Source organism: Hirundo rustica, chromosome 1 (genome assembly GCF_015227805.2).
Source record: "Hirundo rustica isolate bHirRus1 chromosome 1, bHirRus1.pri.v3, whole genome shotgun sequence".
Taxonomy (NCBI): Eukaryota; Metazoa; Chordata; class Aves; order Passeriformes; family Hirundinidae; genus Hirundo; species Hirundo rustica.
In genome coordinates, this window is record NC_053450.1 from 126,377,216 (window position 1) to 126,391,908 (window position 14,693).

The 14,693-nt window shown below is 37.4% G+C and overlaps 1 protein-coding gene across 1 annotated transcript in view; it reads right to left on the reverse strand.

Moving 5' to 3' along the window:
* Window positions 1-230: 230 nt before the first annotated feature.
* The window catches only part of AHR (aryl hydrocarbon receptor), a 60,068-nt gene continuing 45,605 nt past the window's right edge, over window positions 231-14,693 (reverse strand). Inside the window, exons 6-11 of the mRNA XM_040090892.1 lie at window positions 11,514-11,644; window positions 10,476-10,678; window positions 8,752-8,861; window positions 6,000-6,141; window positions 3,950-5,219; window positions 231-787 (exon numbers count right to left, since the gene is read on the reverse strand). Coding sequence (XP_039946826.1) covers window positions 632-787; window positions 3,950-5,219; window positions 6,000-6,141; window positions 8,752-8,861; window positions 10,476-10,678; window positions 11,514-11,644 — 2,012 coding nt within the window. The 3' untranslated portion in view covers window positions 231-631. The remainder of the gene's footprint in view (window positions 788-3,949; window positions 5,220-5,999; window positions 6,142-8,751; window positions 8,862-10,475; window positions 10,679-11,513; window positions 11,645-14,693) is intronic.

The following is a 14,693-nucleotide window of genomic DNA, read 5'->3' on the forward strand; positions in this document are numbered from 1 at the left end:
GTGAGGCACTTAAGGTTGACATGAAAAGGAGGATGCAAGGGGTCTGTTTCATAGAAAACCTGAAGTTGCATATCATATCCTTGTATTAAGCCTTCTATTAAAGTGCTAGAAATGGAGACTTAAAACAAAAGGATTCAAATATAAAATAAGTGATTACAGAGCTTAGTATGCATTAAAATTAAGTGCTTTTGATTCTTATGAATTTAGAGCTTTTTAATAGTTTTTTAAAAATAAAGTCTGGAAATAATCCATGTGTGTAGTCACCTTCCTTGTGCCATCAATGCTATTTGTAAAGTGCCCAATTATTTTCTAAACAACAAAACCATTTGCCTTATCTTATGTTGTATAGCATGACATAGTCTGCAGTATGTATGCAATCCATACTGCAAGGACACAGTCAGCTTGATGGAAAACAGCACATGCATACTTCTAATCAGAAGATTTAATTCCACCTGTCATTCTAAAAAGCCAGGTCTTGAATTACATGTCCACCCGTATATAGTGCAACCAACCTCATATTCTCAAAATGTAATTTAGCTGTGAAAGTCTGATGCTCAAAGAGACCTATCAAGCTTTTCCTCAGAGCAACCTGACACCCAGACAAAATCACAGATGGAGCTCTAGATCTGAGTCACATAAATCCACTAGATGCCAAATCTGAGAAGGATCTGGGTTCTTTTGGATGATGAAGAGGCTGAAGATGTGTGGCAGTCTGTGCATTACTGATCACATCTAACTGAGAGGGATATGATTCATTTACATTTCCTCCATTGAAACCATTTTGGAACTGGAAGGAAAAAATGAAATATAAATGGTTAGTACAGGAAACCAATTTATTTTTAAGTATTTAAAAATCCTCCTAAAAACACATTGGATGAAATAATCTTAAAATACATTGATTAGCTTTAATTGCTTTTAAAATTATGATTAATGAGAATTTAGTTTGCATAAAAATAGGGACTGAATCATCAGTGAATCTTACCCATGCTGAAGTCAATGGGGGCCCTACTTCTGGCTAAGTGAAGAAATAATTCCATTTTCTAAAGTGCAATACATTTTCTGTTTCTAGAAAGTACAGTCTGAGAACTCCTAATTGTCACATCCAGCTGTTACATTTTAAAAACAACCTATCTACATCTTTCCATGCCTGCAGTGGGATCCAGACATAACAGCTCCTCCAGGAATGCAAATGCAGTCCTATCCCATAAGCTGAAGCATGATGTGTGCAAACCACTGGCTGAAATGTTGCAGGGTGGGCGTTTTGGCAGTCTTCATATTGATAATGCCAAGTAAGAGCAATGAATGGCTTTCATCAGTCTTAACATAACTGTTCAAAGGATTATTTTAATCACCTAATGTAATGCTTCCTGTCATGCTACGGAGTTTATCTACAAAATACTCCATTCAGTCATGCAAAGAAAATACAACAAAGTATTTTAAACATTTCCATCATCTCTTGAGGAGTAGCTTATATCGTAAGTACTCATTCCTTCAAGGTTTGCCTTTAAGAACACATCTTATACATTCATTCATCCATTCATCTATCAAATTACGCTGGGTATTAAATATTCTTTTTTCCTCCCGTGCAAACATTGAAATTTGACTAACTGTGCACAATTCTTCTAACTTTTTAACAAGAAGATTATAGCCATGTAAATCACATTTTCAATCAAAGTTGACACACTTCTAAGAGTATACACAAGGATTATTTCTGACAGAAGCAGATTATTCCAATATTCTTCATTAGAAGATGACCACACTTATAAAATTTTTTAGGAATGCTCTCAACATAGAATTGAATACTTAAGAAGGTTTCTCCCGCTTAATAAAGGAATACCGATCCTACACAAGCAGCCAAATGATCACAGGCTTTTCTGTCCTTCTCCACCATTGAAAGTGATTTTAGATGACACAGGCTATGCCCCTGCCACCATTATAAGGTAGGCAGAAAGTCAAGGCGCATGACCACAATAGACCTTTCTAATTCCGTAGCCTTTTCATGTAGAAATTGATGGGAGTTTGAAGTCTGAAAGATACCAGTCCTGGCTTGTATAACAACATCTGTCCTCTCACCACTGACAGGGATGTCAGTGTGCTGAGCCCAGCCACCAAGACTGCCCTACTTTGGTTTGGCTGTGTGAATATGGGCCAGACAGCACTATCCTATCTCTTTAGTCACACGAGGCTTCTGTTTACGCAGGGCTGACCCCATGCAGCACAGGAATACCCTAACAAAAGGGGCTGAATTTGCCTCCAAACAACTTAAGTGAGGACAATTTTTCACAAAGTGGACTTTGTCCTTTTCCAACAACAAACTAAATGTCCTATTATTATTGCAGCACAGCATTCTAGTAAATATGAAGCAATAGACAGAATTTTTTCAGAGGTGTTGTCTTAGCCATTAAATTTTTATAGACAGATGTGAAGAAAATGCAAGGAAGAAAATTAAAATATAGGGATCATAACAAAAATTAATAAGGAAGTGTAACAACAAAATAATCTGCAAAATAAATGCAACTGAAATTAGCCATTAAAAATAAAGACATGGAATTGCGAATGCAACAGCTGTTCAAAACTGATGCATTACTTTAGTACAGCTTTTGTGAAAAGAGTAGTTCTTTGTTTTTATAAAGACAAACCTGGATGGCTCTGGAGCTGCTCTGCAATCCTATTAAGAAGCACTCAAAAGACTAAACACCGAGCACAGCCAGGCCACGCACAGCCGAGCCGGGCTCAGGTTTGCACAGTGCAGTTTCTCAAAGTCACTTCATGCACTTTCAACCGTGGGCACTCAGGGAAAAGCCGTTCATCTAGCTGAACGGTGCTATATTTTAGGGAAATTTCTGCAATTGCATGCTTTTCAGCAGTGAAGCAGTTTTAAAAAGGGAATGTTTCATACTTGTGTTAAGCATGTAAAAAAATGGATACATTCTAATTGCATTCCTCACCTTTGTCTTGCATAGGTTAAATGCCAATTAATACTTTAATTCTGTAAATGCTTATGCATGTGCAGAAGCATTTGCAGGAACAGTACTTCAGAACATTAACTCCTTGAGCTAAAACAAAAACAAAAATAATTTTGGCTCTATACGTTAGCAGCATTTACAAAAATAAAGAGTTCAACAGAAAGAACTTCAACAAAAGTTATTCAGAATCAGGAACTCGTAATTGAATTATATTTCTAAGTTAATTTTACCAATAAAGAGCAAACAGTGTTTACAACTGTAATCTGTGCTACAGCCAGGATCCTCTCTTCTACGGCTTTTATTGTGCACTTTCCTCAGTGAAAAAGGACCAGCTTAGCTTGCTGTGATTGTAACTTTTTCCAACTCTTTTTTCTTCAGCAGTTGATTTAGACAGCAACTTGAGGAACAAGCTGGCTTTCACTTATAGAAATATATAAAAACTTTTTTCAGTAACATTTTGTATAGGAGTGAAATAGTTCATATTTCAGGCCATTTTTATGATACTATAATCCTTTCACTAGTCCTAAAATTATTGAGGAATCTGAGTAGCTAGACAATACTCACACTTCAAAAACAATTTTTTTTGATCTTTACAACATATTTAATGAAAATGAGTGTGCCAAGCAAACTCAACTCTTCTCTAAACGGTCTATTTGCAAATTCCAAGACTTGGACCAACCTACTTTTCTCCTGTTCCTATCAGGAAAATTACAGGTATAGTTCCACAGACTAGTTCATTCATTCTTGATTAATACTGCGAGAGAGAGATATCAGAGTGCAGGTACACATATGTGTACAAACTTGGCCAAAGGCAACTCTCCTCCTTCTAATGAACAAATAAAGCAAAGACATCCACACACTGCTAAACTGTCCATTCCAAACTCAGAAATTCAGTCATGACAAACTCTGCCTCCCAGCAGTCACTCAAAACAATATAAACTCGATTCAAAATGCAAGCAATGCAGCAGTGCTGTTTACCATACCTTGTTCCCCAATGTTTGTTGTTGCTGATTTGTCATCATAGGATCGTACTGCATTTGATCCACGCAGCTGGGCTGTGCCTCCTGCGTGCACGGGTACATAGAAACAGCGCCTGCATAGCACGTTTGAGGAGGGAGCATAACTGACTCAGAGTTTATCCCACACTCAAGGTTTTCAGGGACTTGCTGCAAACAACTGAGAAAATCCTCAAAGTTGGAAGAAGCAGAGTAGGTTGATACATCAAAACCTGCTGCAGGAAAATCCATTTGAGCAAAATTAGAAAGCTGTGGCATCATTGCTGTGGGTTGCTTGTAAGGAACAAAGTCTTGCCTACACTCATAAGGAGAAGCGTTAACTTCTGATTTGTAGGAGAACTCAGATGTACTGGCATGCATGCCAGGGAACACGTATTGCTGGGGCTGCTGCTGTGAGCAGCTAAGAGGCATGCCAGAGCTCCAATTCGTGAACATTCCATTGACTTGCATATGTTTCATCTTTTGACAGAGCTGCTGTTGCTGCTGCTGTTGTTGCTGTTCCACAAGATGTTTCTGGTGTTGATGAAGTTGATGTGGATCTAAGTCTTGCTGTACCATGCAACCTTCATTCTGGACCAAGGGCTGCTGCTGGTTACAGTCTGAATATAAGAAGTCAGATTTATTTAAGGAATCCTGAACATAAGTCAGGATTTCATCAGTTATGTTGATGTCCCCAATATCATCCACATCAGATAATTCAGTTTTAAAAAACTCCTCATCCTGCTGAATACACTTTAGATCTTCAAAGTCAATACCCAGATTTTTCATAATGCTGTACAAATCACTGGTTTTGTTATCCTGAAAGAGTGCTGCACTGTCTTCAGGAAGTGGAATAGTACTGTCCTGGGAACACTCCATCAACTCCCGTTTGAGAATGCTGTGATTTCCAGCAGGTAGGAGATTGTCTGTCCAGCCACTGCTACCACCACCACCTAGTTCATCCCTACTGTCTGCAAAGAAATTCCTCTCAAAAGAAAGTTTATGTGATGCTGGAGGGCAGAGATAAACAGACTCGTCTTGCCTTAACATGACACCTAGGAGGGAGTTTGGATCCACAGAATCATCATGTAGCGTTGCTTTGGCTCCTTTTCCCACTGTGCTTTTACTCTTCAGTTGAGAGGGGTCCATAAGGCTCGACATAGGGAAAGATACCTCATACAACACAGCCTCACCAGTGGCAAACATGAAGGGCAACTTCATGTTACGCTTCCGTAGATGTTCTGCCCCTTCTTCATCTCTGAAAAAAAAAATCAGATATATAACATGGTACTGCAGTACTGAACAGTTACTCTAATCTTTTTGTCCCCTGGAATTAACATATGCCTATTTGTAGGCATTTTTCAAATTCCTACCTATTCCAGCTCAACTTGGCTGAGTTAAACCAAGAGGCAGATTATGAAATAAGGAGCTTATGACTGTAATACCACATTTACATATTACATTTGTAATTAAATCTAGATAGCATACACCATTTTCTGTGCATTATGGGCTGAGGTGAAAATAAGTGGGCTTTGTTCCATGCATTAACCTTTTCTTGGAATAGCAAGTAAATCAATACTTGAAGTATCTCTCTCCATTTTACAGATACCTTAGCAAAAATTATTTATTCTATTAACTATTTAACAAGGCTGAATTCTATTATTATGCAGAACTTAGTTCTGAACTAAAATTCAGGACTGAATTTCTTTGTTATTTGCTGTTCCTTCTACACAACTGCAATTAGATTTCTCAGGCTTTGCTCATTGGGATTGAATAAGGTGGATGGAATAACTTCATGCTTTTGTTGCTGATCTTGTTCTTATAAGAAATCATATGTCTAAAGTTTTATGCAAAAGGACTATGCCACAGGTTCTAAAATATCAGAATTCTTTACATGTTTGTAAGCAAAGTGAAAGAATTTTGAGTATTTGGAATATAAAGGGTAATAATTTAAAAACAAAAATTCCTTTGTGAATATAAACAGCCTCAAACTAGTTTCAGTTTTTGAAGCATACTACTTTATGAAATGATGACTTACGTAAGAGGTCTTTGCGTGGCAATGATGTAATCTGGTCTTCCATTTTTGTAGACAAGACGTGCATTTGCCTGTACCCAGGCCCATCGATTTTCTTTGGTTAGAAGCCTAAATACAGTCATTCCACTCTCACCTGTCTTCATCACTAAAGAGTAAGCATATTGATTACTGTCCAGCAAACAAAATCATGAAAAACCTGTATATCGTGAAAGGAATCCATCTATAGAGAAATTTTACAAATCTCATGTCCTCAATCACCCAATTTGGTCTGGCACTAATGCATTCCTAGTGAATCAGGATGACTGATCGCTTCAAGATGTCTAACTTACTCATAAAATAGAAGTCAAAACTGCAAGATATCTGCTACAGATTGGCAGCATTCTATATAGGGCTTTGTCCATTATTTCCTCAATAACAGAAATTAATAAATACTAGAACATGTAAATGACAAAAGCCCGAGTTTCTCTTTCCTTCAAAAAGTGACTATAACAATTAGAAAACACATTAGTTCTGAAACCAATTCTTTCACATTTTGACTGGTTTATGCAGAGGTACTTAAAAATACTATGTTTCATTCCAACTACCACTAGCAATGTTTGACAAACGTACTCAATTTTCACAATTTATTTCTGTATTTGGTTTGTGTGGCCAGGTTTTGATAGTGGCAGGGTGGGCTACAGGGGTGGCTTCTGTAAGAAGCTGCTAGAAGTTTCCTCCATTTCCAGCAAAGCAAATCCCTGGCAGATCCAAGCTGGACATGGTGCTGGGCAAGACTGGGACAATTAGAAATTTTGATAATGCCGCTGTGATAACATAAAAGGAAAAAAAAGTTATTGTGCAGATATAATTGTGGCCAGAGAAGAGTGGGTTGAGAATATGTGAGAGGAACAACTCTGGAGACACCAAGGTCAGTGAAGAAGGAAGTGCAGGAGATTCAAGAGCTGAGATTCCCCTGCAGCCTGTGGCGCAGACCATTGTGAAGTGGCTGGGTGCATGCAGCCCATACAGAACCACAGGGATGCAGAGGTCCATCTGCAGTCCATGGAGGACACCCATGCTGGAGCAGGTGGATGCCTTACAGGAGACTGTGTACCCATGGGAGGCCAGTGCTGGATCAGGCTCCCAGCAGAGACTTGCAGACCCATGGAGAGAGGAGCCCATGCTGGAGCAGGTTTCCTGGTGGAAGGTGTTTTTAAGGCCTTATTTTACTTCTCATGATCCTGCTCTGGTTTTGTTAGTAATCAATTCAGTTAATATGCCCAGACGAAGGCTGTTTTGCTTGTGACAGTATTTGGTGAATGATCCTTCCTGATCCTTATCTTAACCCATGAACCCTTCATTATATTTTCTCTCCCTTGTCCACTTGTTGAGGGCAGAGAGAGAGAGATGCTTTGGTGGGTGCTGGTGAGAGGCATTGGTGGGTGCCTAGCCTGCAGCCAGGATCAGCCCACTACAGTAGTTTTGGCACTGAAACCCAGGATCATGAGGATTTTCAAATAAGGATAGTAACCAGGAGAGGTAACAGGCAAAAAGAGCACTAAAAATTGTTAGAAGATAGAATTATCATGGGGAAGTTTTGTTGTAATTGTTGTGAAAGGACAGGGGGTGGATTTTGTGCAAATTGTCCAGTTTTGTTCTGTGTTGTGATATGGTTATCTTGGTTTTTGTGTGGGGAGCTTTAGTTTAGTTTGGCTGGTTTTGTTGTTCTAAGTGAAGGCTGTGTGATGAATGTGGATTTTAAAGATAATTCTTAAATATGTTGATTCTCAGAGGCAAGGGGTGGAAGTAAGACAATTGCTCAAAACCCCTGCATTTCTAGACAGAAAAATTAAAAGAGTGTATTAGGAAAGTCTAAGAATCTAAACAAAAATTCTTGCTATAAAACTTTTTTTCTTTATTTTAATCTTAGCATCAAAAATGTGGCAAAACCGGTTTTAAGACACAGTTTCAAGCCATTCAAGTTTCATCCTCTTCTACTCTGGAACTTTCTTTCTTTACAAAAGAAACAAAACCACTGATAAGCAACAGTGATTGAGCTACACCTGAAACAGAAAATGTGCTTAAATAGGTTGAGAACAACCTGCTTAGGGGCATTATCTAACTGTCTGTGAAGGGATAAAAGAAAAAAAAAATGAACTTTTCAAGAGAGTTCAGTAGAAAAGAAGTACCATAATATTCTGAAGATGATTCTGTAAGTTCCAGAGATAACTACATTATAACTAAGAACAAAGGCAAAAAACAGAGTCCCCTAAATAGTTAAACATCAGATAGCTGATGCTTATTTCCTTAACACTATACTTCTCTCCATAATTTTTACTTAAAGCAACTCAAGCTGCCAAGATTCAAACCCAGAAATGTTTGGATGCTAGCATGTTAAATCTGAGATTAATTTCTGGTAAAAACCAATATCAAAAGAAAATGCTTTATTTAACTTGCTAACAGGAAAGCTATCTTTGGTAGTCTCCTCACCCAAAGAATGTTGTTGAAATAGCGGAAGTTGGGTTGAGCAGAGAAGGAAGTGAGAAGAGCAAGATATGACAGAGACTGGAATATTTATCCTAAAAGGGTCTAAATAGGAATATTAAACATTTCTTCTACCAGTGTAAGTTTTTAGAAGGACAGATAGAACATATGAAATGAACAGTGTTCCTTTTGTTAAGAACCTCTTTTTTTTTCTGTAATTCATATTGCATTTAAACTGAAAAAATACTCCATGCTTTGATTTTTCAGCCTTTCTTTAGGGAATGAAACTTACTTCGGATGTGATTTTCAGCACAATAAAGCATATCAGCTGCATGAATAAACTGGTATCCTGTTCCTCTCATACACAGCTCTGCTTCAGTGTATCCCAGGACAATCTTTCCTCTGGAAGGTAAAATCAAAAAATTGCAATGAATGAATGAACCAACTCACAAAATGAATGTCATGCAAGTTAATTATGGCTAGAACATTTCTGATGCAAGTTTGTTGCTATATCAATTGTATGCGGAAACAGAACAGCTCTAATAAAAATAGAGTCAACAAATCATAAAATTTTAACTAGTCTGCCAGGTTGCCTTCAGTGACTAGGACTGGGTTCACAAAACCATTAGATCATAAAAAAAAAAAGAATGCCTACAGCTGAACTCTCAAATTCCATACTACCGAACATATTCGCTCCTAGCAGGCAGCTCCCATTAGTTCCAAAGAAGGGCCTTTTTTTCTTAGCCCTGTTTCTTATCATTTACCTAGAGGTGCTTGTGTGTAGAATTAAGTAGGGATTTAACTTTAGTCATCTAAAACTTCTTGCCTAAATTAGAACTTTTAATAGCTTAAAGTTCAAACCCAGATGTATTTCAGAACTACATCCCTTTTGCTATTGAGTGGTTTAGGACCCCTGTGTTTGCATTTAAACAAGATATGACTCAGAGGACCACTAGCAAGAGTCATGTTTTACCCTGGCAGCTAAAATTAGAGTACTTTACTAGAGGTTGGAGAGATGGAAACACTTAACAGTATTCACATGACCTCTGATACATGATAAAAAGACATAGACAAAAAGAGACCTAAACAGGACTTGAAACAAAGAAATGGAGATTCAAAGACAAAAGGTAAAAAAGGAGGAAAGCAGGCATGGGGAACAATATAAATAAAACTAAAACATGACAAAAACTAAAAGATTCAAGTGACTAAAAATATCAGAGGAAAGAAACACTTGTGTTAACATTTTGTTAACTTTCACTTGCATAAGCTTAGAAAAATAAAACATTTTGGTCTCTCAGAAGACAAAATACCAAGTAATTCAATTCTATCCTGTAAGTAGGCATGGAAACCCATATGAGAGACTCCACTGACAATGAAAGCATTGTCAGTCAAAAGTAGGAGGGAGAGGAGAAGGAAGGAGGCCAGAGGCTTTTATTTTGATTAAAAAGTATCCTAATGGGCTTCTTGCCATGTTGATGCATAGTAACATTATTTTGATCTAGTTTCCAAATTTTACATAGGGAAAAGAATGGTTTGGAAAAGGGTAAAGTTATAGCACAAAAAAGTGTTTAATTTATTTTGAAGAAAAAAAATTCCATTGTATTTTATACCTATTCAAACTGACAAAGAAATGTGGAATGAAATGAAACACTTGTTTTATCAGTTCTAAAACCAAATTTCAAACCAGATTTAACATGAAAATTTTCTTCCCTAATAAATTAGTATGCTGTCTTTTTGTTTTTCTATTTTATGGTGGTTTTGTGGGTTTTTGCTTTGTTTTTCTAACAATTGAGAGTCAGACAGCAGTATGCCATTTCAAGGAAATAGACTGTGGGAAATCCATTTCTCTTTACTTGACAGCAGGGCTGGAGAGAAAAACCTTAACAGCTTCTAAACAACCATCACTGAAACAGCTGATATACCAAAAGAGTAGCCTGCCTTATATTTCAAATACATACTTGAAACCTATTTCATCGGCAAATTATTAAACAATTACAAAGAATAATTTACACCTACTTTGCGTCACAGCCAGTAGGTGTGAAATCCAGTTTGTGTTTAGTTCTGAAGATGAAGTTTTTGGTTCGTATCTCAAGGATAGATGGTGGCTGCAGGGGAGTAGCTACTGCAAACAGTGCAAGCTGAGGAGACAAAGTAGCACCATCCTTCCCTTTCTTGTTTTGTCCATGGAGAAACTTCAGTCGTCCTTGAAAATTCATAGCCTTAGGATGAGGAAAAAAGTAACTGCTATATGCTGGAGATACTTAAAAGCAAGATATTTCTGTTATGATGCCAAACATGCATTTTTCATTTTTCTTAAAATCCCTCAGATTCAAGCTTTATAGGATGGCATACATGCTATAGCTAACAAGTACAGAACACTGTTATACTCCTGAGTGTGTCACTTTAATATCTACTAATAAACTTACTGAAAAATTAATTAATGGAAAGATTATTGGGAAGATTAAAAACCAAAAAAAACCCCAAACACATAGTATCAAATATCAAGTGGGGCTCCTAATAACCTAATGAAAATATATGCATATAACAATATCATTATTTCTCTTGCAAATTTGTATGTTCAATTTCGCAATTGTAAAGGATTATGTTTTCTAAGATGTCACAAAGAGGGTGATAAACCCATACTTGCTTTGAAATCTAAATAATTGCCTAACAAAAAAATGCATTAAAAAGAGCAAGCACAAACTTTTCCAAACAAGGAAAAACTATGGTCCTCTTAATTATTTTAATTTATTGCATCTTAAGATACTCAACTTGATACAAGAAAATACTCTTGTAATGCTCTTTGATCTACAAATGATGCAGCGCTTTACAAAACTAGTGCTTATTTGCATTTCACTGAGGAAACTGTGTTTTGAGAAATGAGAGAACTTGCACCTGCTTGTGACAGCATCTTAAATGGGAGACTTTCAGCGTCATTAACTGAAACATTGTGGTTCAAACAGCTCATATATCTTTGAAGACTTAAATAAAGTTGCTGCACCTCTTGTTAGGATAATGCAGATTTTCAACTTTTAATTCAACTTCCATACTCACCAGGAATCCAGATGAATTATCCAGGAGACATCGTAACCTACAGATGAAATTCCTTTCCATAAAGGAAGAATTCTCTGGAGGAAGTTGGTCTGGGTTATAATAGGTTGCTGGCTGTGAAAAGCCATTATCTCCTGCAGGAAAGGATTATTTATAAGGATTATTTTTAGAAGAACACCTAGTGAAGGCTATCTATAACAAACAATCTTCCATCTCATAAACAAAGCGTCAGGTCACGACCTGAGCAAGAACAATGTAAACTGGAAACATCCTCAGAACCTATAATGATTCTAACACTGAGGCTAAGCATCAATTCTTCTGATGGGATTATGTGTTACAGGCTATGGTATTTGAAAACTGAATGTAATTTATTTTTAAGGTTTTGTGGGTTTTTTTCTTTGTGGCTTTTATTTGTTTGTGTTTTTAATTTATTCATTCTGTTTAACAGCTTAGATTCTGGACCAGTTGCAAAGAGCAGAGTTCTCAGCAGAGAACGTACCCATATTCCTACAAATGGCAGGACTTGCAAAAAAAACACAGCAGCTACAGGAACGGAGTATTCAAAAACTCAGTAATGGTATCAAACTGTGAAACTTACTCTCCAGACAGCCAGGTGAAAGCAGTAGCAATAAATTAAAATCAGCATCTTTAGGAAACCACCACAAAAAATCAACATTTTTCTCCAATGAAGGCAAAATCACCCTACTAAATAGTGAAAATATTTCTGGGCTCTGCTGATCAAAACATCATATTTACCTCTCCAGGTATACTTGGAGTACTTGCATTTTGGGGGTTGTTTGTTTTAAAAAATACTCAAACCCATGATTATTAGCTAGGATAACAACATGGTATCCTTCCACTTCATCAGGACAAGCATTTGCTGCTAAGTGTTATTTGCAAAATAGGCTTAAACATTTGGAAGATAAAGTAAAACCAGAAGGTAAATCAATAAACTTCTGATAGAATACATATGTTCTACATGAGACTACGTGTACAGAGATAGCAGAGCATGACTTCTCACAGCAAAGTTAGCAAAGCAATCTTGTTTGAAATACATATAAAAGAACCCCAGTCATTCCCTAGAAGTTCATATGTGCAGAAAATTAAGAAAAATCCAGCTTAGAAAGACATTTTATAATAAATAATCTTTAATTTAAAAAAATAGTCCATGTACTCTTAGAGAACTGATTATCAAGTATGGACAAAATAATAATAAAGATTCTAAGATCCCATATTGGCCTTTCAGAGACATGGAGACGAGGTCAGGGAGAGCATGTCACTTAATAACACACCACATTATATTTTCTGAAATATAATTTTGTCTCATGAACAGCTGGAAAAACTTACAGATAGCCTCAGAGGTTAGTACAACAGAAAAAAAAGTCCAAAGGTAAACAAATCATTACCAAAAGCCAGACCAATTTAATCTCCTGTGAATTCAAGGGACTGAATTGGAGCCAAATGAGATTGCTGATTTCTTACCAATAGGCCTTGCAACCTAAGACCGTCCAGATCCTACAGGTATGCTGTGTTATCCAGCTTTTCAGATAAAATCAGGAGATGCCTTTTCTTTTCTTAAAAGAACTGCTATGTAAGGACAAATTTTGCTGAATAAACTTCAAGGTATGAAGAAAAAGAAACCTTTTTCTCTCCTAGTTGGTAGCGTGACAAAAAGGGACAATCTGAAATTACAGCCATCTGAAGAACTGTATTTGTCGGTCACCATTATGAGCAGATGCCACAGGCAAACAAACTCAGGCATTTGTAGTCCAAGACAGTTACCATATAACGTTGAAATTAGAAAATCAGAAACTTCCACACGCATCATATAGATGATTCTCAACAGACAAAGCAAATGTCCTTACTTGCTACTGCTGCAGATTTTTTTATTATAAATTGCTTAATTGATGGTGAGAATTTTCAACACTTCTGAGATGGTGCTTCTCTAAGAAGCTCTCTGAAGAAGTAATGTTTATGAAGAAAGAACATCAAAAAAACAGCTTGCAAGTCCTAAATATTTCAAAAATGCCAACTCTGACCGGGTGCAGATCTAGTACCCAATAAGCAGTGTCAGGGTTTCTGCTGTTATCCTTGGCACTGGTAGGTGTGTGCTTCAGCATTTTTGCCACAGGGGAAACTCAGTGTTATTCTTTTGGTAAATACAAAGATGAAATTTGAAGGTTCAGCAAGTCCAGATGGATCCTGTGGAGTTCCATAGTAAAATGCACATTTCCCAAGAGCGACAAGAGCTGTGGTGAAAGAAGTGGCTCCCAGCAGGAGGGGAACAGAACTCAAAACAAGAGGCAATGGGCTTCAAAACTGAGCCTCCTGAGCTTGTGAAAGCAACACTGCTGCACTTTTCCAGGCAGACAGAAGGCAGAAAGGTTTTACTGCCAGGATCGTGAAGTGACTCACTGTAAGAAGGCAAAGAATCTTACAGAGCATCTACAATCCCTAGAGCAAAACTACCAGTTAACACAACGGGGTTAGAACCCATATCCCTCACGAAGCTCACACTGAATCTCAGCAACACCATGGAGCAACGTGCAGAACATGCAGTGCATTAAGTGCTTGTTTTTAAACTCAAGACCATATGGTTGCGCAACATGCGAAGTTCAAAATATAATCCAGACTTAGTGCCCCAAAGCAGATATTTGGGACTGAAAAATCAGAATTTTGCAAACTTCTCTGGGAACAAGACAAGGACTGAGAGGCATGTCCAGGAAGCATAGTAACAGCTGAGGAAATCAGTGGTCTAGCAGCATACCAGAGTATTGAGTGAGAAATAACCAGTCCAGGCTAACTGAAGCAGAATCAGTTCCCAGATTCGGGACAGAATCTGTGCTTGAGCAAAATTATTTCTATAAATACCTACAAAATGCTAGCTGAATGTATTAAAACAGAAATGGACTAAATTAGCAAAAATGGAGGGGATCCCTATGGTCATAGGATTATCCTATGCTATAAATCTGAATTCAGTATAAAAATACTCAACATCCAAACATTTTAGGCTACTAGAGGCTCAAAAGTCATAATTGAATCATAGAATGGTTTGGGATAGAAGGGACTTTGGAGATCACCTAATTCCAACCCCCCTGCCATGGACAGGGGCACATTTCACTAGACCAGGTTGCTCAAAGCCTCATCCACCTAGGCCCTGAATACTTTCAGGGATAGGGCACA